The sequence below is a fragment of the Culex pipiens genome, chromosome 3, assembly GCF_016801865.2.
Source record: "Culex pipiens pallens isolate TS chromosome 3, TS_CPP_V2, whole genome shotgun sequence".
NCBI lineage: Eukaryota > Metazoa > Arthropoda > Insecta > Diptera > Culicidae > Culex > Culex pipiens.
Genome location: NC_068939.1, coordinates 35,027,712 through 35,049,650, shown reverse-complemented (window position 1 = coordinate 35,049,650; position 21,939 = coordinate 35,027,712). Strand labels below are relative to the sequence as shown.

At 34.9% G+C, this 21,939-nt stretch overlaps 1 protein-coding gene across 1 annotated transcript in view; it reads right to left on the bottom strand.

The window, feature by feature from the left end:
* The window catches only part of LOC120426789 (uncharacterized), a 108,799-nt gene extending 87,345 nt beyond the window's left edge, over positions 1 to 21,454 (bottom strand). Inside the window, exon 1 of the mRNA XM_039591566.2 lies at positions 21,353 to 21,454. Coding sequence (XP_039447500.1) covers positions 21,353 to 21,454 — 102 coding nt within the window. The remainder of the gene's footprint in view (positions 1 to 21,352) is intronic.
* Positions 21,455 to 21,939: the final 485 nt, after the last annotated feature.

The following is a 21,939-nucleotide window of genomic DNA, read 5'->3' as shown; positions in this document are numbered from 1 at the left end:
CACTATTTTTAAAAATTGAAAAACTGCAAATATTTCGCTAAAATCAAACTTTCGGTGACTATATCTTGTAAACGGAGCACTTTATCAAAAAAAAATCTGTAAAGTACTTTTCGATTGCAAATACAATTTTGCATAAAAAAATAATGTCAAACTTGTTTTTGCAAAAACCTTTGATTTTTTCAAAAAAATCACTATTTTTTCAAAAATTCATAACTCGGCGGCAGATTTTTTGACCATGTTTCTCTATGGCTCAAAAGTTGCGGATTTTTGTCCCCTAAAACATATCAAAAAATCTCGAAAATCAAAAAATATGTATTTTGGGAAATTGAGTTTTAGTGAAAAAAAAGTTGATTAAAAAATCTGCAAATTTTTTTCCCGTGTACCTATTTTTTTCTAAAAAGTCCTCAACAATACTTATAACTTTGCCGAAGACACCGAATTGATCAGAAAATTCACTCAAAAGTTACAGCTGTTTGAATGTTTACATACCGTAAACTGGAGTGACTTTGATAGGTTTTTCAAATGCCCGTCAAATTAATATCTAAACATTTTTGACAATTTTCAGTATATATTAGGGTGGGTACGTTTTTCAAAAAGTTCTCGGATCAAGTTTTAGTATGGTTTCCCTTGTAGGGCATGCCCATAGGGACTTTCATACCAAATATCAGCTCATTTGGTTGCAAACTGGCTGCGCGCATCAGGGTTAAAGTTTACATGGGATTTACTATGGGAAATTGGAAATTTTTGTGCAAACGCTCCTACAGGTCTGGGAAAATCACGCGCCAACTTCTGGTATGGTCGGGCCTATGGGGAATGGTCTGGAGAACACTTTTCCCGAAGAGAGCATATGGATTCGTTGTCCCTAGACCTGGCGCATCGACAAACAATCCGATGTCTCCGGAATCAACGGTTTTCCCTAAAAAAGCATCAAATTTTCCTTAGCATGCTATGAAAGAGTTGATGAACACCGCGACGCCATGTGTCAGGCAGATACCACGTGGTTAAAATATTTGCAAAAAAACACAAATTCTGTATTAAAAAATCTAGTATTTGACTAAATTTAATCAGGATTGCTAGAAATGATCATTTTCTAGTTAAAAAAAAGTTTGAAATTAAATATTCCAGCTGTTTCTCATCCACGTGATACTTGCTTGACATATGGCGTCGCGGTGTTCATCAACGCTTTCATAGCATGCTAAGGAAAATTTGATGCTTTTTTAGGGAAAACCGTTGATTCCGGAGACATCGGATTGTTTGCCGATGCGCCAGGTCTAGGGACAACGAATCCATATGCTCTCTTCGGGAAAAGTGTTCTCCAGACCATTCCCCATAGGCCTGACCGTACCAGAAGTTGGCCCGTGATTTTCCCAGACCTGTAGGAGCGTTTGAACAAAAAGTTACAATTTCCCATAGTAATTTCCATGTAAACTTTAACCCTGATGCGCGCAGCCAGTTTACAACCAAATGCGCTGATATTTGGCATGAGAGTCCTTATGGGCATGCCCTTCAAGGGGAACCATACTAAAACTTGATCGGAGAACTTTTTGAAAAACGTACCCACCCTAGTATATAAGCATTAAGGGATAGCTTATTATCGAACAAATATGCAAAAATGTGACTGTTTCATTGGATGTATCAAAATTAGTGGCCAAATCTAATTTATATCAATATCACCCTGGGCTATCAAAGTCACCCCAGTTTACGGTACCATTTTTGTATGGACAGCAGCCAAAATTGTATGGAGATTTGTATGGGTGAACCAATGACGCAAAATAGCTTATTTGGTCATAGGGAAGACCAACACAAAGTTTGATTCCTATCAAAAAATACAAAAAATAAAAATGGTCGAAATCGGCCGATTTCGTAGAGAGTTGCTCCTGTAAATTTAACCAATTCGGATGTTTCACCCCGCATTTTGTTGCATTTTGTAAGGTCTCACTTTCAGATGCATTTTGAATTTTAAAATTTAAGTTGAATTTTGCTTAAGTTACAGCCTTTTGATGCTAGTTTAATTTATACAAACAACCCCTGTAAATTCCATGGATCTCATGGACTCGCTCTTAAATCACTTACAGGCTACAAAATAAGAAAAAAGCTATAAATTGATTCTTACACTAAATATGACTACAAAAGTTGCTGTTTTATACAATTTTGATGATAAATATAAATCAGAACAAGAATTTTAATTTTACCGTTTCCAGGGAAATTTGAAATTTTGAAACATAACTAGGAGTGCAATTGCCATTTCAGAATACAAAACCCAATTCCATATTTAAATTTAGCTGGAATTATTTATGATAATCTAAAACAATATAATTTTAATAAATGAGGACAACTCAAAGCAGAGCTAAACATTTATGTATAAAACTACCATAGAAATGCTGTTTAAACCACAAAATCCGCTCTATGCCCGCATCGGTTTCCATCTAGTACCTCGTTCGCATAACGTATAATCTGAGTCTAAAAGCAGAGCCGTTCTCCACCGACATCACCGTCATCCTTTTGCTCAATCAACACCGGCACAATCCAAATCCGTGTCAACAACATGCTACTCAATTAAATAAAAGAGATGATCCTGGTTTCTCCAGCCACTCCCAAGAGTCCTCAGTCTGCCGTTTCTCCACAGCGTTGACGCCTTCTCGTAGCTGAGCGCTCTATCAAAGTGTCATTTAGAGAAGAGACTACATTCCAGGAAGAGATTAAAATTTGCTCACCCCCTCTTGGTGATCTGCCCTGAAAGCAGCCGTTTCGTCTTCAACGGCCGGTCTGAGAACAGTAACGCTTAATAAATCAAGAGTTGGGCCCCGACTGACCGAGAGTGAGGAGAATGCTGTAATCACTTAAAATAATTGGATATTCATATCGTTAGTCTACCTACGACTCTTCCGTTGGCGTGGCTAGTCTTCCGGAACAATGCTGCTTGGGCAAAGTTTGCCTTGGCCGTTGGAAGATCTTAACCTTTGGCGAATAAACTGGAACTTTTTGAGGGACGAAAACTTAAGTTTTCAAACTCAGACAATTTTTTTTACAAAAACTGTGAAATTTCAAACTGGAAACCACAGAAAATATTTTCAAACAAATCCGCAAAAATGAACACGACAGGGTTAATGCCATTTCCGAGAATGACATCACAAGGGAAGTTCAAGAAGCTGAGGTTCCGGAGCAGTGAAACCTTATCTTTGTTCCAGAGAGCTACTTATTTACATTCGTCGTCGTCGTCGTCGTGCCATCCCAGTCAGTGTAAAAAGCACTTTTCTGTGTTTCCCCAGAGAAATAAAAGATATGAAGTTTCTGTGATGACGACGAGGACCAACATCGGAACAATGTTTGCCAAGAAGGGGAGGTAATGCAGTGGGACAAGTCCCCAAACAACGAAGCGATGTGTAACGGCATTACACGTTACATGAAGAGACATCACGGCGAGCTGTGGGAGTGTGTCCTGGACCTGGTTTGGTCACAGTGTTTGCTGAGGGAGGGAAGGGGGCTTGTTAAAAAGGACTTGTGGAACAACATGACAAAAGCTTTCAACCAAAGTTGACAGAGCTTTCGGCTTTGGTGCATCGCCGGACATTGCATTGTTGGTTGGAAGATTGCTGCAGCGGGAAAGCTGTTTGAAGTTGATGTTTTGAGGCAGCAAAGGCTGTCCAAAGTGCTTCAATAATGCTAAATCGAATGAGCCTTTGATCCAAATGATAGTTCTTCCCGTGTAGAAACTTAAATCATTCGAACCACACCCGAGTTTGAATGGTCACCAGATTCTATGGTAAAATTGCGGAAAAACATATCTTTCATCGAAAAAGTACAACAAAACGGTGCCGTTTTTCGTGACTCAATCGTAAAATTATGGAAAGACATGGTATTTTATGGAAAAAATGTTTTTCTTTTTAAATCACCAATTAGGTTGGTACATCTTATTTGAAAATATTGTAAGGCTTCGTCCATAAAGTACGTAACGCAAAAATCACCAAAAATCCCCCCCCCTTCCCTCACGTTTGCTTAGACCCACCTAGAGCGTGACATACTTTATGGATGAAGCCTGTCGGCTCATTTTTTTATATGTTGAAACTAAAAATATCACAAAATGTTTTGTACATTATTACAATTTGCAAAATATCAATGAGATTAAGAAAATATTTCTTTATCCTAAAATGTAATGTCTTCTTCTGATATGCTCAAAAGTGTTCTATTTGATTAAAAAATAAAAAAAAAATTAAATAAAAATTTAAATTTTCATCTATAACTTTGTTTTTGAGATTTTGTGAAAAATGTTTTATCGAGTCTTTTTTAACTAAAAAAATCGTTTAGCAGACTATAACCAGGTTTCTAAGCGTTATCGCAATTTTACGGCTTCGATTTCGTGTGAGTTGACGAATTTTTTTTATTTATTTATTTTCTGAAATAGTTTAATTCCCCAAAAAACTTTTAAATTTTTTAAATCATAATACAATATTCAATTAGATTTTCAACAAAAAATTGACACTTTGAGAGTTTAAAAATATCCTTCATTAGACCAAATTCAATTCGGAGAACTATATTTTTGGATTTTTTTACGATTTTTCATTAAGAGCTGATGGATTTAGTTTCTGAATAATAAGGTTTGTGTGCTAATTTTTCAGTAGATCAAATATTAAACCAAAATATTTTTAATTCAGGTTCGACTTTAGTTTAAATGGCAACACACAGTTGTTTTACAATCATTAGTTTTCAAAAAATGTAAGGTTTGACGAAAACAAAGATTATAGCGAAAAAAATACAAAAAATAAAATACATCGAAAATTTTCAAAAAATCAAGAGATTTTTAAATCAACCAAAACATGCTAAAAAAGATTCTAAACGCAGAGGAATGAATTTTAAATTGATTTCAGCTGATTGCTTTTAAATTTCCATTGAAATTTTGAAGTTTTTTGAAAAAATATTTTGTTGCCCTTTGATTTTTTGGTTCAACTTTGAAAGGGGGAGGGGGGGGGGGAGACAAAAATTTGAAATATAATTTGTAGCAGCCTAAGTTAAAAAAAATCATACTGGATTTTTGCTTATAAAATATGTGCTTTGAACCTTTTTAAAATTAGTTGCTCTACACTGTTTCCTAAACTTTTTTTTAGGCAAGAATTTTTCATAAATGTTAGTAATCGGTAAATTGACAGAGAATGATTCCAGTAACAACAACATCGCGTTTATCAATTTTAAACATCGCGTAATTTTTTTTAACACGGTGTGTTTTTTTTACGGTGTGTTTCCTAGAACAAACTCACGATAAAAATTCAGAAAGACTGATATTTGGCACCATGAAAGATGGGCTTTTAACTTATATTTTTCGGGGTCAACGTTTTTTAAAGATATTTTTTTGATTTTATCGGATTTTTGTTTACAAAAGTTGCTGAAAATCGATGGATTCATGTATGTACATCAATTCAATTCAAATTCGGTTTTATTGGTGAATAATCAAGATAAAATAAGTTCTTTTGAGGTACAAAACAGAGTTTTGGAGTTCCTTTCAGCTGTGTGTTACATCATAATCCATTTTGGAACAGTTAATGCTTGTAAATAAAGGTGTTACCACGAGTAAGAAAAATTAAGAAAAAAAACTTACTAAACTTGCTAGGAAAAGGGGATAGAAATAAAGAAAGCTTAAAACTAGAAGAATCAATTCAATTCAATTCAATTCAGTTTTATTGGTGAATAATTAAATTACAATATGTTAGTTTTGAGTACATTACAGAATTTTCGAGTTCATTTCAGCTGTGTATTGCATCGAAATTCATTTTTGAGCAATTGAAAGTGTTGAATAAAGCATAATTAGAGTAATTAAAAGTTAGAAAAACTGGCCTGAATCAGAATCTATGAATATAAAAATATTCTATCGGTGAAAATTGCGTTTTCAAAAATTTTAAGGTTTTTGATTTTTGGTACGGATTTTTAATTGATCTGGCCTTATAGGTAGCGATCTTAACAATATATTTTTTATGATAAATTTGTAGAAAAAATCTCTCACCTTTCAAACGCTTTTTAGGGTTTGTAAATCCGATTTGACTGTCAAAAGATATTCCACTTTAAATATGGTGTCTGATTTTTGAGTGACAAATTGGTCCCAAAGGTTCGAGGGCAAACGAAGTTTGTATAAAAGACGGATGTCTTTAAAGTGGAATATCTTTTGACAATTTTGACATCATAAAAAAAAATTTTTGAGACCAATCCACCTATAAGGCCAGATCAATTAAAACTCCGTACCAAACATCAAAAACCTTAAAATTAAAAAAAAAACGCAATTTTCACCGATAGAATTTCTTTCATATTTATAGATTCTGATTCAGGCCGGTAAAACACAACTTTCTACGTATAAATCTCCGAAGGGGTATCTCGGTTCGTAATATTTTGTTCCAACCACGCCGAGTGCCATGTAAAATTTCTCACGAACATTCCTTGAAAGACTCTTAATTACATATTTGACCTCCAATTAAATGTTTCAGAACCAAATTTAGCAGATTTCTCGCTTTCTTTAAAAAACCTCAAAATCCAAGCAGGAAACTCCAATATGACCGAATCAAAATCTTTTCTTTGTTTAATTTGTCATGAAAATACAGTAACAGCCATATTACACCATAACATTTTAAAAAAAATCAGAATAAATCTGATAGTAGGGAACGGTTTCCAGAACACTTTCCCTAAAAAGGTATCAATTTTGATTCAATATAAGCAGAACCTTGCCAAATTTCGTAGAATAAAAAGTGACTTTTCCAAAATATCTGGATTTAATTCAATATAAACTTTCTGATTATATTGTACCATAATTGATATTTTGTTTTTTCGAGGTCAAACATTGGTCAAATATGTAATTCAAAGTCTCTCAAGGCATATTCATAAGAAATTTGATGGATATGTACATGAATCCATCGATTTTCAGCGACTTTTCTGAAGAATTGCTGATAAAATCGAAGCATTGATAAGATACATTTCATGAAATGTTTCATTTTCAGCGTTAAGATGGCCAATTTGAGCAACGTTTTTCTGAGATAGCCTTTTTTAGTCTGCATTTTTGGTTTTAATTTTATATACAGATAGGTTTATTTTAAATGATCTAAGTTGGACTGTTGGAGATGAAACTTTCTTTGAAATCTAAATGCTAAATTTCTGATTTCAAATATGGCCATTTCATCATAAATCTCCTTATATCAGAGCTTATAACATAAATAGATTTCCGAAAATAATTCTCAACTGCATTAAAAACACTTTACATTGTAACACCAACATGCTACTCATCCGCTGGCTCCACGTTCAAAAAGCTGATCTTGTCCGAACAACACCACCTGTCATCCATAATTCATTCTAATCTACACCAACCAACCAGCAACCAGCACACAACACACGTGCATCGCGTTTTATCGTCCCTCTCCCGAAGGTTCCGGATGGTCCCGCCGTGCAAGAATGGCAGCACTATATAGCGAATCACGTGCAAAAGATAACAAATCATCCTTAATTACTCTCCAAAACGCCACCCACCACCTGATTTCAATTCAATCGACGGCCACACGATATGTATGTGTGCCTCCTCGACGTTTCGTGTATGTGTGTTTGTGTGTGTGTGTTTTTTTCTCTCATCCTGCTCCTGCCTCACATTTTGATTGATTGATTGCAAAATGTTGATAAACAGGAACAGGAACAGGATGGGAAAGGGAAATGCATCAATTTTCCACCCACACTCACGCTCGATCAGTTTGTGTGTGTGTGTGTGGTGCCTGACTAGGTCATTCAGAAATAGTTAGAAAGGAGGAAATATGGACTAATCTTATCTTATTTTTAGAAGCTGTTATTTTTAATTAGATAATAACGAAAAATCACATCATATAAAAAAAGTTGAACACCGATCAGAAATAGGTCGCTTTCCCCTAGTTGAAACAAAAAGAAAAACATAAAACACATAAAAACAGGACGGCTTCGATCGGAACTAGAGAGAATGTCAGGCAGAAGTACTACGAGACCAGGATGGTGATGACGATGATGACTCAGTGGACGATGCACAACATGTACACTCTCTCGTTCAACTTTGATGAGCCTATTGAAGCGTAGTTGGAATTGCGGAACTGAATGGGTCGTACGGTTTTGTGTGGCTCCAGGTCCAGGTGAGATGTTCAAGTGGATGTTTGTGAGAGTGTTTAGTTTTTCTTTTATGTGGTGGGTAGGTTTGTTGAGCTGTTCAATGAATTATTGTGAATCGGTGCTTCAATTAATTATGCATTGCAATTAAAACCTTTTGCCTGAGGATCATCGAAATTTATGGAAGAAACTTTGTAAAACATTTATCTTATCAAAAAATCTTTTTTGCACCATTTGTATTTCTTAGCTGGTTTCCAAACAATAATGCGTTCTGCTTAAACAAAATGTTTACGTGAATTATTAAAAAAAATCTTGAGTATTTTCGAAAAAATATGTTAAAACTCTAAATCAGTAAAAAATGCATGCAAAATTTCAAATCGCCTTTATGAATTGAAAATTTGAGCATTTTCGAGAAATCGTTATTTAGAAAAAGCATACAAAATTTTGATTTGTTTGATACCCATATTACAGATAATATAAATTTAATTATATTTTTAAAAAGAGGACAGCGAATGACCAAGAAGGTGAAAGCTGCCAGAAATAAATGAATTAACAACAACATTTAAAAAAACGTTATTTTGTGAAAATTTTACTATTTTGATCCAAAAAATCCTAAACAGTGAAAATGCATGCAAAATTTCTAATCGTTTGGCACCCATTCTGCAAAAAAAATCCTTAGCACCCATTCTGCAAATCATGAAAAATCGAGTAATTAAAAAATCAGTATATTGTGAAAAATTTAATATTTTATTAGAAAAATCATAATCAGTGAAAAAACATTCCAAATTTCGCATCGTTTGAAAAACGATGGTTTGTTCGAAAAAATATGGAAAATTTCAGCAAATGGCATTAGTTGAAAATTATTAGTATTTTTAACTGTGCAGTCTACCAAAATTACTTTGAAATACTATATTATTTTGCATAAAAAATAAAATACTTTTAACATTGCTATACATTTAGTGTTTATCTGAATCATTTTTTCGGATTTCACATTTGAAGGGATCCTATTTGGACAAGTCCAATCTTATTATTCAAAATAGCTTTTTTAAACATTAGAAAAGTACGTTCACAGAAGAATCTAATTAGAATAAAAGTATATATTAAGAAAAGTCGATTTGCAAAAAAGTTGAGAATAGAACAAGTTAATAAAAGTAAAGCATACTTTTCCAAAAAATAAATAATGCAAATTAAAAAAAGCTTGCAACTTTGTTTATGAAATAATAGACTGATTTCACTCAAATTTGTTTCTCCAAATATTTGTCATATTATGTTCGTACAAATATTATTATTTGGCTTCAATGATTGAATTTTGAGTAAAATATTTTTTTCCTTACTAGAAAATACTTTCAAATACCGCAAACCGGAGTGACATTGATTTCAGTTTTAAAAAAATATTAATGAACGGATAAGACTTTAATTAAAAAATGTTTATGTAAGTATTTATTCAAAATGGTTTCATTCATCATTTTATGCAAAAAAAAATAAGATATTTTTGAATTCGCTTTCAATAATAATGGAATATTTTTTGTAATGTTAAAGAAAGCTAAAACGCAACAAAATAAAATATTTCAAAACTAAATCATTTTCCACGATACTAATAAAAATATGAAAAACTCCAAGGAATGTATTTAATTTTAGATAACTTTTTCAAAAGGTAAGAGTTTTTTTTGTTGGATCATTTGAAAAAGTAAGCGAGAAATTATGTTTTCATTTAATCGAAAAAGAATACTACTAATTAAAAAACACATACTTCTAAGTGTCCGGATTTCGAATCATGACGTTATTTGATAGCGTACTTCTTACTTTCGAAAAATATTTCTTAAATTATCGGTTGACTCAAATAGTACAGTGCGTATAAATAGGACGTGTCAAGAGTGTTTTTTTGTGTTTGGCTTTGTTTTATATCTGTTGTTTTAAGTTAAATAAAATGAAAAATATTCGTAAAAAATGAGTATCTGTTAAAAAAAGCATTATTTTTCGAAAATGTCATTAAATTCACAAAAGTTACTTTGAAAAGCTCCAATTAAGCTTTGGCGCCATCTAAAGCATTTGCAAAGGATCCTTCCTGCATCCTTGGCTGCAACTGATGCATTCCATACCGAACACTAGGTGAGCATCGTCGTTCTTCGTTTGCATCTTCTTGCCTGGCAAAATGGGGAGGAATCTCACCGAGGAAGTGCGTCTCGTTCCATTGACTGGAAAAGGGAGTTTTCTCGTGTGCATACCAGAGCTCTGCGTGTTTAGGGTTGTTCTTGTGAGTTTTATTTATTAGAAAACATAAAATATATTGTTGAAAGTTCAAAGTTTTGAAATCATAATCATTCTTAGAAAATTTGAGAGCATTCCCATCTAAAATTAATGCAATTTACTCTTAATTGATCCTATTTTGACTACGATACAACTCTCTCTCTCTCTCTAAGGTAACCATGAACCAAGCTCTGCACAGTTCGTAGAGCCATTTTCCGTGAACTTTTCCAGCGCAAAGCGTATCATTTTATGCACGTTCGGGGAATTTCGCTTGCAGCATTTTAGTGCGCAACGTGACTTTGATGCTGTTAGCAGACAACCGGAGCACTTTTTTGCTCCCACCCTCTGCCATCAGAACGGGTTACGTTTTTCCTGGAGGTGCGTTTTCCTCCCTGCGAGCCCACACTAATGAAACGCTTTTTCTGGGGTTCGGGTTTTCCTGTGAACTATTTCGCCTTACCGTGCTGCAGAAATTACCCTTTTGTGGGTTGTTGAAAATGAAAATTACACTCGACTTGCGAAGCGATTCCGTGGGTACATATTCCACCCATTTCAATTCGAACCCCCCCTCGTTAAGGTAGTACAACACACAAAGGCGGTTCGATTCACGTCGCGGAAGGAAAATCTTGGGAAAGTCGACTGCAACTGCTGGCCTGGAATTCTAACGACCCAATTGGCAGAACGCGTCCTTGCGCACAGGGGCAAATTGGTGGAAGAAAACTTGTTTCTTTTTTTTTTTTTTTTTTTTTTTTTTTTTTTTTTTTTTTTTTTTTTTTTTTTTTTTTTTTTGCAAAGCTAACGGGATAATGGGAATGACGGGGTGGGTCTGATCGATAAAAGAACCCAAAACATTCATTTTTTTAGGTATTTTTTGCAATTTATAATCCTCCTAGATAAACTTATGATAATAAATTGTCACATCAAGCAATCCTTTAAAGTCCTTTGCCTCTTCACGATTTACAGGCGACCATATTCCTCACCATCAAAGCCAAAGATAATTACATTACAGCCCAGGTCCCGGAGTGAAGTAATTAACGACGTCTTTGTCAGTGTCTTCCAGGATAACGCGACGCGAGCTAAAACCATCCAGACGATGAATGATTATAGATAATTATTAGAGCAGCTCGCGCGAGCGACGAGTCCCCACAGCTGGGACTCTGGCGGGACAATGGTGAAGATTTTGACGTCTTTGTTCTGTTTGGGCAGGACCGGTTGACGATGTCAACGGGAAGGTTTTCGGGGAGTCTTTGCACCATGGATCGTCGTAAATTCGTAATTGCCTCCATTCCAGCTGGAGCGAAGTTTGCACAAGAAACAGGACCTCGCTGGTGGTTCTTCTGGGTGAAATTAACCCAGTTTTCCAGGGGATGAAGAATGTGAGCTTTCAGAACTTTGAAGAGATCTCAGTTTGATTGGATGGGGAAATTTGTCATTTATGGACGAATCAGCTAAAAAAATAATTTAACATTAGCAATGACTTGCAATTTCTAAAAAATCAAAATATAACAACTGCAACCACCATTTCACCTCTTTAAAATATTTAAGTTCCAAATCAAAGCTCTGAAAGTCCCATGGGGAAGCGTACCGAATTGGAAAATTTGCGCAGCTTTAATTAAAGCGAATCAAACGGCAGTTAACCCAGAAAGCATCACCCTATTTGCGGGGAGGTATGCTGAATATCCAGGAATCAGGGGGGTGGTTCATTAGTTGAGGATCCCACGCCTGACGAAGCCACGGGATTTGGTGTTGATTAGATGGGTTCTGTGTGCTGTTATAGTGGTTGGGATAGTGGGAAGTTTTGATATATTTTCATTTTGCTTATTTTTTATTATTCTATAATTTATTTATTTTTTTCGGATATGCATATCAAAAAACAGCACTGATTAAATATGTCTCAAGCGTAATTTTATAAACAAAGCCGGGACATGTTCACCATGTCAAAAGAACCAATTTTGCTTCATTTGTTTTTTAACACTAGTCTTCAGTCTCTGTACAAAATTGCGAGTTAGCATACAAAAAGATTCGATGTGGTGTTCTCAGCAAATATGTAGAGCAAAATTTGACGCTTAAATTCACTAACTTTTTATTTTCTTTGTATTGCTTAGTTCTAAATTTCTTATATTGGTAAAGCAATTCCATTTGAAAACAGCATAAACCGAAAAAAGTTCTCCAATCGGGCTCAACATTTTAAAGTATTTTTTTCCCATCAAGGTGACTTACGCAGTGCTAGATTGGTCCCACCAATGACAATTTCGTCAATTCACCAAAAACACAATAAATAAATATTCATAACTCCGAGCCGTTGGAACCGATTTCAGCTCTCATGGAATCAAGTAATTTGCGTCCAAGAGAGCTCAAATCGGTTGAAACGGCTCAGAGTTATGATTTTAAAAATAATATATGAGGTTTTCGTTAAAATTGATTTATATAGAACGAATTTTGAGAAAAAAATGGTTTATTTTGTGTCACCAAATTAGCCTTACATTTTTGAAAACAATATTTATCCCTGAATCTCTTGATCTTATTTTCAATGTTTAAAATGGAAGTATTGTGAATGTTCCAGTTGTTCTAAATTAAGACGCTTTTTAAGCCATACAAGTATGATAAAAGTATACTTTGCCATAATTTAACTGCCAGCCAGTGTGTGAGTTATCAACATAAGTAAGCAGTAATTTCATGCTTTAAAACTATGTTTCAACAAATTTTTCAGCAACGCTAAATCTGAGACGAACGATGATTCATGAAGATTTGCCAGCTATTTTCCGAAAACACGTATGTGAATGTATGCCATTTTGTATCTTGAGAAGGGATTTTCTAATCCCTTCTTTGTCTTCGACAAAGTTGTAGGTTATAATTAGGACTTTTTGGAAGAAATAGGTTCACGTCGAAAAATCGAAAAAGACGTGTTTTTCAATTATTTGCAGCCTGAACCGGTGATGGTTTGGAAATTTGGTGCCAAAGAGACTTTTTTGTAAAATTGGACGCCCGATTTGATGGCTTGCTCAAAATTCCGAAAAAAACGTAGTTTTCATCGAAAAAAACACAAAAAAAAGTTTTCAAAACTCTGCCATTCATCATTACTCGAATTAAAAATATTTGGAACATGTCATTTTATGGGAAATTTAATGTTCTTTTCGAATCTACATTGACCCAGAAGGGTAATTTTTTCATTTAGAACAAAAAATATCATTTTAAAATTTCGTGTTTTTTCTAACTTTGCAGGGTTATTTGTTAGAGTGTAACAATGTTCTACAAAGTTGTAGAGCAGACAATTACAAAAAATTTGATAAAACTTTTTTAGTGATTTTTTTTTTCGATGAAAAATACGTTTTTTCGGAATTTTGAGTACGCCATCAAAGCGGACGTACAATTTTACATAAAAGTCTCTTCGACACCAAATTTTTATCTCATCACCGTTTCAGGCTGCAAATTATTGAAAACACCTCTTTTTTGGCATGCTCAAAAATGAAAGGGGTCGTACCACCCCTCCGTCACGAGATATCAAAAGACAAAAGTTACCCCTTAGGACAAAGTTTCACGGAAACGTGTGAGTTGGTCGGGGCAACTTTTTCCGATTTCGTGTGAGTTGGTAGAGACACAGCCAAAGTAAAAAAAAATACAACAAATAGTTTTTAAAATCCATGCCATTTTTCGTTACTTGACTGTAAAAAATGTTGGGACTTGTCATTTTAAAGTAAATTAAATGTACCTACTTTTCAAATCTGCAATAAACTAGAAGAGTCATATTTTTCATTTAGAACAAAAAATATCATTTTAAAATGCGTGTTTTTTCTAGCTCTGCAGGGTTATTTTTAAAAGTATATCAATGTTTTACAAATCTAAAAAAATTGGTCATCGTTGATCATGGCCGTAACTTTTTGAATAATTTTTATTCGTAAAATCGTGACTTTTTCCGATTTCGTGTTAGTTGGCGACGATTAACCAATGTCAAAAAATGAAACTTTTGAAAATTTTGAGATTCAAAATTAGATTTTGAAGGGCGACATAAACTTTGAAAAAAATTTGTAACGGCCTAATGATTAAAACACGTTTTTCTCGAATCGTTCAAAGTATCAACCAAGAAGACAAGAGAACTCCTTGTTCTCAATAGACATTTTTTTTTATGCAGAGCCACTCAAAACCCAATTTAAAGAATCTTAAATTTTATGTTAAAATTTGAAATATCTTTTTTCTTAGATATAATTAAGTTTTTTTAATTTTTTTCCATCAAGTAGGCCCACTGTGCCACCACCCCATAGTACCGGATTCCCCCGCCAGAGGGTCTTATTGTCGCTAAATTAGAGTTGAGCGAACGTTCGCTGGCAATCGAATGGGCCCCGTTTGATTCCGGGTTCGGGGTGTTATCGGGCGACTATTGAAAAGCTGAACCACTTTCCTGCGGTTTATTCAATCAGCTCAATTTATGTTCCAACGCAATTTAGCACAAAACGGGTGGCAAAATGGCGCTTTCGGCAGCGGATTTTCATTAGCTGTTCGAGGTGTGTGTTTAAGTGGGTGTGTGTGTGTGCTAGTGAGTAATTTAATTGCAACGGCATCAAATTTTGATTTTATTTACCGTGACGAAGCCGGGAATGTCCTGGGCAACAACTCATTTCCTCCGAGCAACTGTCTGGGGTGAGCAAATTTTGTAATTAGTCACTGCGAATATGGTGGCGGCGTGTTTTGAAGCTTTTCGGAGATATTCACTGGTCTGAGTGCTCGGGTTGGTTCCATGGCGAGGAAAAACAGTGTCAACATTGCGACGCTGGTGCTGTCGCTAATGAAAGAACAATATTTGCCTAAGCGAGAGTCCCTTTTAGTAGCAGCAACAGCCCAGTAAACGTGGGTTTTTACGCCAAAACTGTGTTACTTTTTCAAAATGGTCATTTGAAGCTAACAAAAACATTGAAATAACAGATGAATGAAACACTTAACGCTTAGTTCCTAGTTTTGAAATCAGATTCTTCCTCTGATAACAGACTGACCAAACCCTCGAGGTCAGCTTCCCACCCCTTGAATTTGCTCATTTTCGCCAGATAAAATTTCAATCGCAAAACTTGTTCCTTGAAGCACCGCCACTTGAGCGCATCCCAACCCCCCTAAAGTTTAGAGCCGGGGCGAGGATGCACTTTTCTTAACAACCCCACTATCAATCGAAACCCGCTTAATGGCATTTCAATACCCGGGCTTCGGTCGATTTACTTTTCCATTCCCTTGGGAAGAAAAGTTTCTCAAGAAGAGGACTCTACCCTTTTTCCCCCCAATCATCTTGGTGGGGCGTGGGAAGATAGTGCTTCATTAAACTTCCCTAATGGCTGTTTAAATCGCCCATTTAGCGCAGGAAAATGGCGGAAATGGGTTGCCATTAGCCGGTGCTGCTGCTGCTGCCATGACTACCATCATCCCTCCGCGGGGGGTGTCCCGGGGTTTCCGGCTTTGTGGCCAGCTTCGGCGGGCTTTAAAGGCCCCGAGAGTAAGAAGTGTTTATGGCTTTTATGATTTCGATCTTCCGTGGAAGGGATTTCGCCGAGATGGGCCGAGAGAATTAAGGGGATTTGAGTGGCTGTGCGAGTTGAGTTTTTTTAAGCTTATCTTTTCTCAAAATTTGGCATATATTTTACAGTAATTGCAAATTAAATTTGATTTTTTTTATTTTAACCAAATAATCAGAGGACAAACAATAACGTCAAAAAAAAACAAGGAAAAAAACTTAAATTAATAGTAAATTTTAAGAAATGAATTTTATTACATAAAAGTAACTCGGATTACAAATAGGAAAACAATATTTAAAGTTTTTAATAAATTATATTGTTTATTGCAAATCTGAAAAAAAATATGTTAATAATATTTTACAATGCCGACGAAATGAAACAAATAGTTTTTTTTGTATTTTTCCCCCTCCACCCATATAAATAGTAACAGTTTGACAAGGTTAAACATAAATAATATTATTTAACATCGTTTAACAGGATGTATCCAAATCAAAAGTGCTCCGATTTGGCTAAAATTTGGCATGGGAGTTCTTTGGGCAAATTTATAATATCCGTATTTTTTTACCCGAATATCCATTAACACGATTCGGAAATATGATTGTTTGAACATAAAAACTGGGGTTTTCGACGCGTCGCGCGCTAAAACGGCCAAATGACAAAAACAGGTAAAGTAAAAATAAATCACTAAAACTACGAAATTTTTTAAAATTTCGGATATGACCTATACTTTTTTGGATATCAAAATTTTCCTAATTTGGTAGCCAAAAAAGTATGCGGTTTTTGCGAAAATTGACGAAAAACGTAATTTTTTAGACCATTCTATCGCTAAACACGGGGACCGTGGTGTAGGGGTAAGCGTGATTGCCTCTCACCCAGTCGGCTTGGGTTCGATCCCAGACGGTCCCGGTGGCATTTTTCGAGACGAGATTTGTCTGATCACGCCTTCCGTCGGAAGGGAAGTAAATGTTGGTCCCGTACTAACCTAAAAAGGTTAGGTCGTTGGCTCAGTTCAGGTGTAGGAGTCGTCTCCCTGGGTCCTGCCTCGGTGGAGTCGCTGGTAGGCAGTTGGACTAACAATCCAAAGGTCGTCAGTTCGAATCCCGGGGTGGATGGAAGCTAAGGTGTTAAAAGAGGTTTGCAATTGCCTCAACAATCAAGCCTTCGGACACCTAGTTTCGAGTAGGAATCTCGCAATCGAGAACGCCAAGGCAATGCTGTAGAGCGAATAATTTGATTTTTTTGATTTTTTATCGCTAAACAAAAAAAAAATGTTGGCCAATGATCTCCCACGCCAAATATGAGCCAAATTGGAGACCTTTTGGTTTGGACACTTCCTGTTTTACGTGAAATCGCTTTCATATGATATTTTGTTAATGTTTTGATCCATTGCTGTCTCTCACGTTTAAAATTTATTGTTTTTGATTTTTTTTTTAAATAGCTTTTTTGTAATTTTTCAGGGATCTGGGTTGTTTTTGCGTACTTATTTTAATGTTCATCAAAAAAAAAATTTTTTTTACCTCAAAAAAATTTTTTCCTTGTTTTTTTTTTCAGTAGAAAATGTCCAAAAAATGTTCAACAGTTGTTGAAATATGGCTTTTGAAAATATATTCAATTTCTGAAATAACATTGATCAATTTCTTTAACCAAACTGATCTACTGAAAAAATATTCATTTTATTGTAAAATGACTGGTATGATTTTTAAAACATATGTTTCTCAGAAATCCCCTCTCTGTTGAATTTACTGAAATTACTGGTTTTTACTTGATTTATGTCACGTTATTTTTATTTTATGTAAACAGGGTAAATGCTATCATGATGAATCAGATTTTTTTTAATTCCCTCTCTGCGCTGATCAGAATTGAGGGACAAAAATCTAAAAAATGTGTGTACCTTTTGAGTTATTCTCCAAGTTTTTGCAAACCGGTTTTTGTTTACATTTTTCTATTGAAATTAGAAACCATTTTGCTTCATAAGTTTTTCCATGCATGGCTTCATACAATTTTGAGGGCACGTTGGAAATATGAAGCTCGCTTTTGAAACATATTTTTGAAAGTTTTTTTGAAATTGCATGTTAAAATATCAGCACTGAATGCTATTTTATGACAAAATTATTATTGCCTTGTTCTAATTCTAAAAATATTTTCAATATGATTATTTTTTATCAAAACTGAACAGAAATTTTGATCTTTCTTTTTCATCAATAAGCTTGAATAATATAGTTTCATGTCGACTGAGTTTATGGGATGAAAAACTAGAAAAAATGGTGTAAGTTACTTTGACAAAAAAAAATCTATTTCACCTCGGTTGTGAGCAACAAAACAGTTTTAGTGAAGAATGGTAAAAAAATTCTTCGAAGTAGTGTTAGTTAATCGGGAATTTTGGTGAAAACTAGTTCTTCTCGGATTTTTTTTTTAATATTCGTCAGGGAATGATGACAGATTTCGTGTAAAAAAATGTGTAACATTACATCAGGAACTGAACTGGTAAATTTTCATAAGTTTGTGGTGAATTTTCATCTGGTTCAAATTCAAATGCTTTGGAAAAAAATGTCTTTAGGAATTTATTGATTTTTCATTAATATTTTTAGCTGTAGCACAAATGTAACAATGTTTGAAACATTTTGTGATAATTTTTTATTTCAACATGTTCAATATTGGGATTGAAATTTGAATTTTTTTATTGTCTCTACACTCGAACCGCGTACAAAAACTTTTATAAAATTAGCTATATATGACTATTTTTAGGATTGTGTTGTAGTTATTTCCTAAAATATTTGATAAGACTACAACTGATTTCCATGTCAAAACGACCAAACAAATTGAACGACTGATTTTTTTTACCAAAAAATATTTTTTTACCGTGAAATTCCCAGATCCAAGATGATCTTTTTACGTTTTTATATAGTCTTAACTTTCTACAATCTAGCCCCGCCTTTAGACGGGCTTCGATCTGAAAAATCGTCATAAATCCATTTTCAACCAATTTTTGATCTTTTAAAAGCATTGGGAAAATAAAAAAAAATCGAAAAAAAATCTGGAAGTAGAGGGTTAATGAATTTTATGAACTGCAAGTAGACACATTTATGGAAATATAATTCTTTTGCTATTTTAAAACCATTGCAAATATTTTTTAAAGTTCATATTGCCCCCTTTTCAAAATTGGTTCTGAAAATCAGTGAACAAAAAACATATATTTTTCAAAAATCTAATTTCTTTCATAGAAGTAGATGTCTAATGCACTGTACACAGTTTTAAGTTAGTTTTCCTGCGTTTATAATCAAATTCAGCATGTTTGGGATATTCTGCTTATATGGGATCGCTTGAAAACCTTTTGAATGTAGGGGAAGGTGGGGCAAGACGACCATATGGGGCAAGAGGAATAATCGCTAGTAAGGCCGTAATTTTTACAATTTTGATTATTTGCAGTATGAGGAATTGTTGCTAGCAAACTATATAATAATATCATGAAAATTTACTATTTATCATCTAAGTAACATTTTTTTCTGTAAAAACGATCAAATTTTTATTAAAATATTATTTTTTAATCTAAAAATGAAAGAAACGTTTTAAATACATCCTAATCTGATGTATCTAAGTGATAATAGTTCAATTGTTAGTATATTAGCATGTTTTTACATGCATTGTTCCTCTTGCCCCAACGGGTTGTTCGTCTTGTCCCCCTAGTTGAGTAGAACGTACGAAAAATCAAAAAAATTAAAATCAATTTTTTACATTAAAAAACATAACTTTTTTAAAACTTGTTCCATCAAAGTCTCGGTCAAGACCTAGAATAAGATGATTCCAATAAATCCGACAGATTTTTTAACGTTTTTAATGGGTTATAACGAGCATTCCCTTAGCTTGTTACACTTGCCCCACTTTCCCCTATGTGGAATTCCAATTCACAGATAGTAAAAATGTTTTTTTTTTCACTTAAAAAAATATGTTTCGTCACTACTAAAATATTTTGAAAACAAATTATTGCCTGCTGAGCAACCGCAGTCGAGAGGTTACGGGTTTTGCCTTGTAAGTGGAAGGTGATGGGTTCGATTCCTGTCTGGCTCGGCAAGTCAGATCCCTCCCTTCAAAGAGTAAATCTGTTCACTGAAAATACTAACCGGTAGGGGATGGATTTCGACAAGCGTCGTGCTGGATTTCCAATCCAGAGGTCGTGAGTTCGATTCTCGTACCGGAATGAAGAAAGTTCAAAAAAAAAAAATAACTGGACACTATTTTTATTCAAATGGTGATACCATAATAAACCAATTTTCATTTTCATTCACCCATCTTTGTCGAGTAACATACACTTTAAAAAAATATTTGCAACGAACATTTGACGTTTGTGAAGAAAACATGGAAAATCATGCAATCCTCCCAAAAAAATTAAACTCGAAAGGATACAATCACAAGGAGCATATGTATTTTCGCAACAATAAATCATTTAATTTTAACTGTGCTGTTTTTAATTGGAAGCACACCCCAAATACTCATCAAATTGCAACACAGCTTTTTTCACTTGATCAATCATTGCTTCGATTTTCACATCATTACGGTTCCCTTCCATGAAAAGCTCATTAACACACTGCATATTAAAACTCATCTTTGGTCAGTTTGCCCCCAAATGAGGTACGCAAGAGAGGGGTAATTTAATTCCCTTTGGCACGAAATCACTGCTGATGTGCTTTTGATCAGCTTTTTTTTTGCGTGTGGGTCCTGGAAACATTCAATTAACGGCTTAAAACATTAATAATATATCTCGCATGTGATGGATGAATGGTTGGACGATGAAAAGCATAAAATGACCGGAAATTACAATTTCGGTGTGCGGTTCATCAAGTTAATCGGACTTTTGCTGGTGTTATGAGCGTTATGAGTAGTGATTCTTTTTAATTTTTAATTGGATCAGGCCTTTATTCATTATTAATTTTGAATACAAATTGATAAACTATGATTTTCATTTATTCAAATCCCCTTAAAAAATACTTATCATCAAAATCCTTCCTCACAGCAAAAAACCTCCCTTCAGGGACAATGCCACCAGGGACGGGGCCCAAGTGGTCCAATTAATCACCAGCACAATTTACACCTTTTCCGACCTCCAACTGTGGTCGCTGGCAGTGACAGACAGCGATTATGTCCTTGAGGTTGGATGGTGTCGTTGGAAGCACAAAGAAGTGCGCCATTCTCGCGGACTCAGCATCCTGGCGAAATCCATCCGGTTGCTTGAAAAATCCCACTTTTTTGGTTTGTGCTTTACGAGGACGGATAAGCACTTCCGGTTACAGATGGACTGGAAAGTTCTGGGAAACAAAGAAAATTTTCACACTTTTTCACCGGGCTAAGGTTGGCAGCACTGGATGGAAGAAATCATTTTTTTTATTGAATATTTTTTGTTTGATTTATTTTACTAGATTGTTTTCTACAAATTAATTGTTTAAAAATAAATTTTGATTTTTTTTCTTCATCCAGTGTACTTTTGCTCTCAAACCTCGTCAGATGATGAATAGAACCAACTTCTCTACCTCATCCATCCTCTCTAGAACCCACTGCAGCCCACATTGTGGTCGATTCCGTCGCCGTTGTCGGTTCGGCACCGTCACCAGGTAGAGTCCCGTGGCGCCCATTAATGACAACAATGGCACCCGTCGAGGCCGTCGCGCGTTCTGCCTTATTGTGCGAAATTTTCCCTCCGTGTACTTTTTTTTTTCTTGCAGCCCCCTGAATGTATGCAACGCGGTGGTGTTTTGCATGGCGCTCGTACAATTTTGTTTGTTTGTTGTTTTTGGTTTTGGTGCAATGCGCGCGGCGGATTTCAAATTTAGCGGAAAATTTCAGCTCGGATTCCTCGTTCGCTGTCCTCCGGGGGCTGTCATACGTCCCGTGCTGGTGTGGCACGGAGTGTGAATGACGAGGACGACGACGATGAGGACAAGCCCGGTGACGGTGCTGCTTTGTTTTGTCAAAACTATGCTACTGCATCATTTTTTGGTGAACGGTGTGTTTGAAGGTGATTTAAATGTAAAATTGGTGTATAAGTCGTTTCAGTACATTTTGATATGAAACAAATTAAAAATAATTTTCGTAAAACTATGCTTGAAGGGGTAATTTT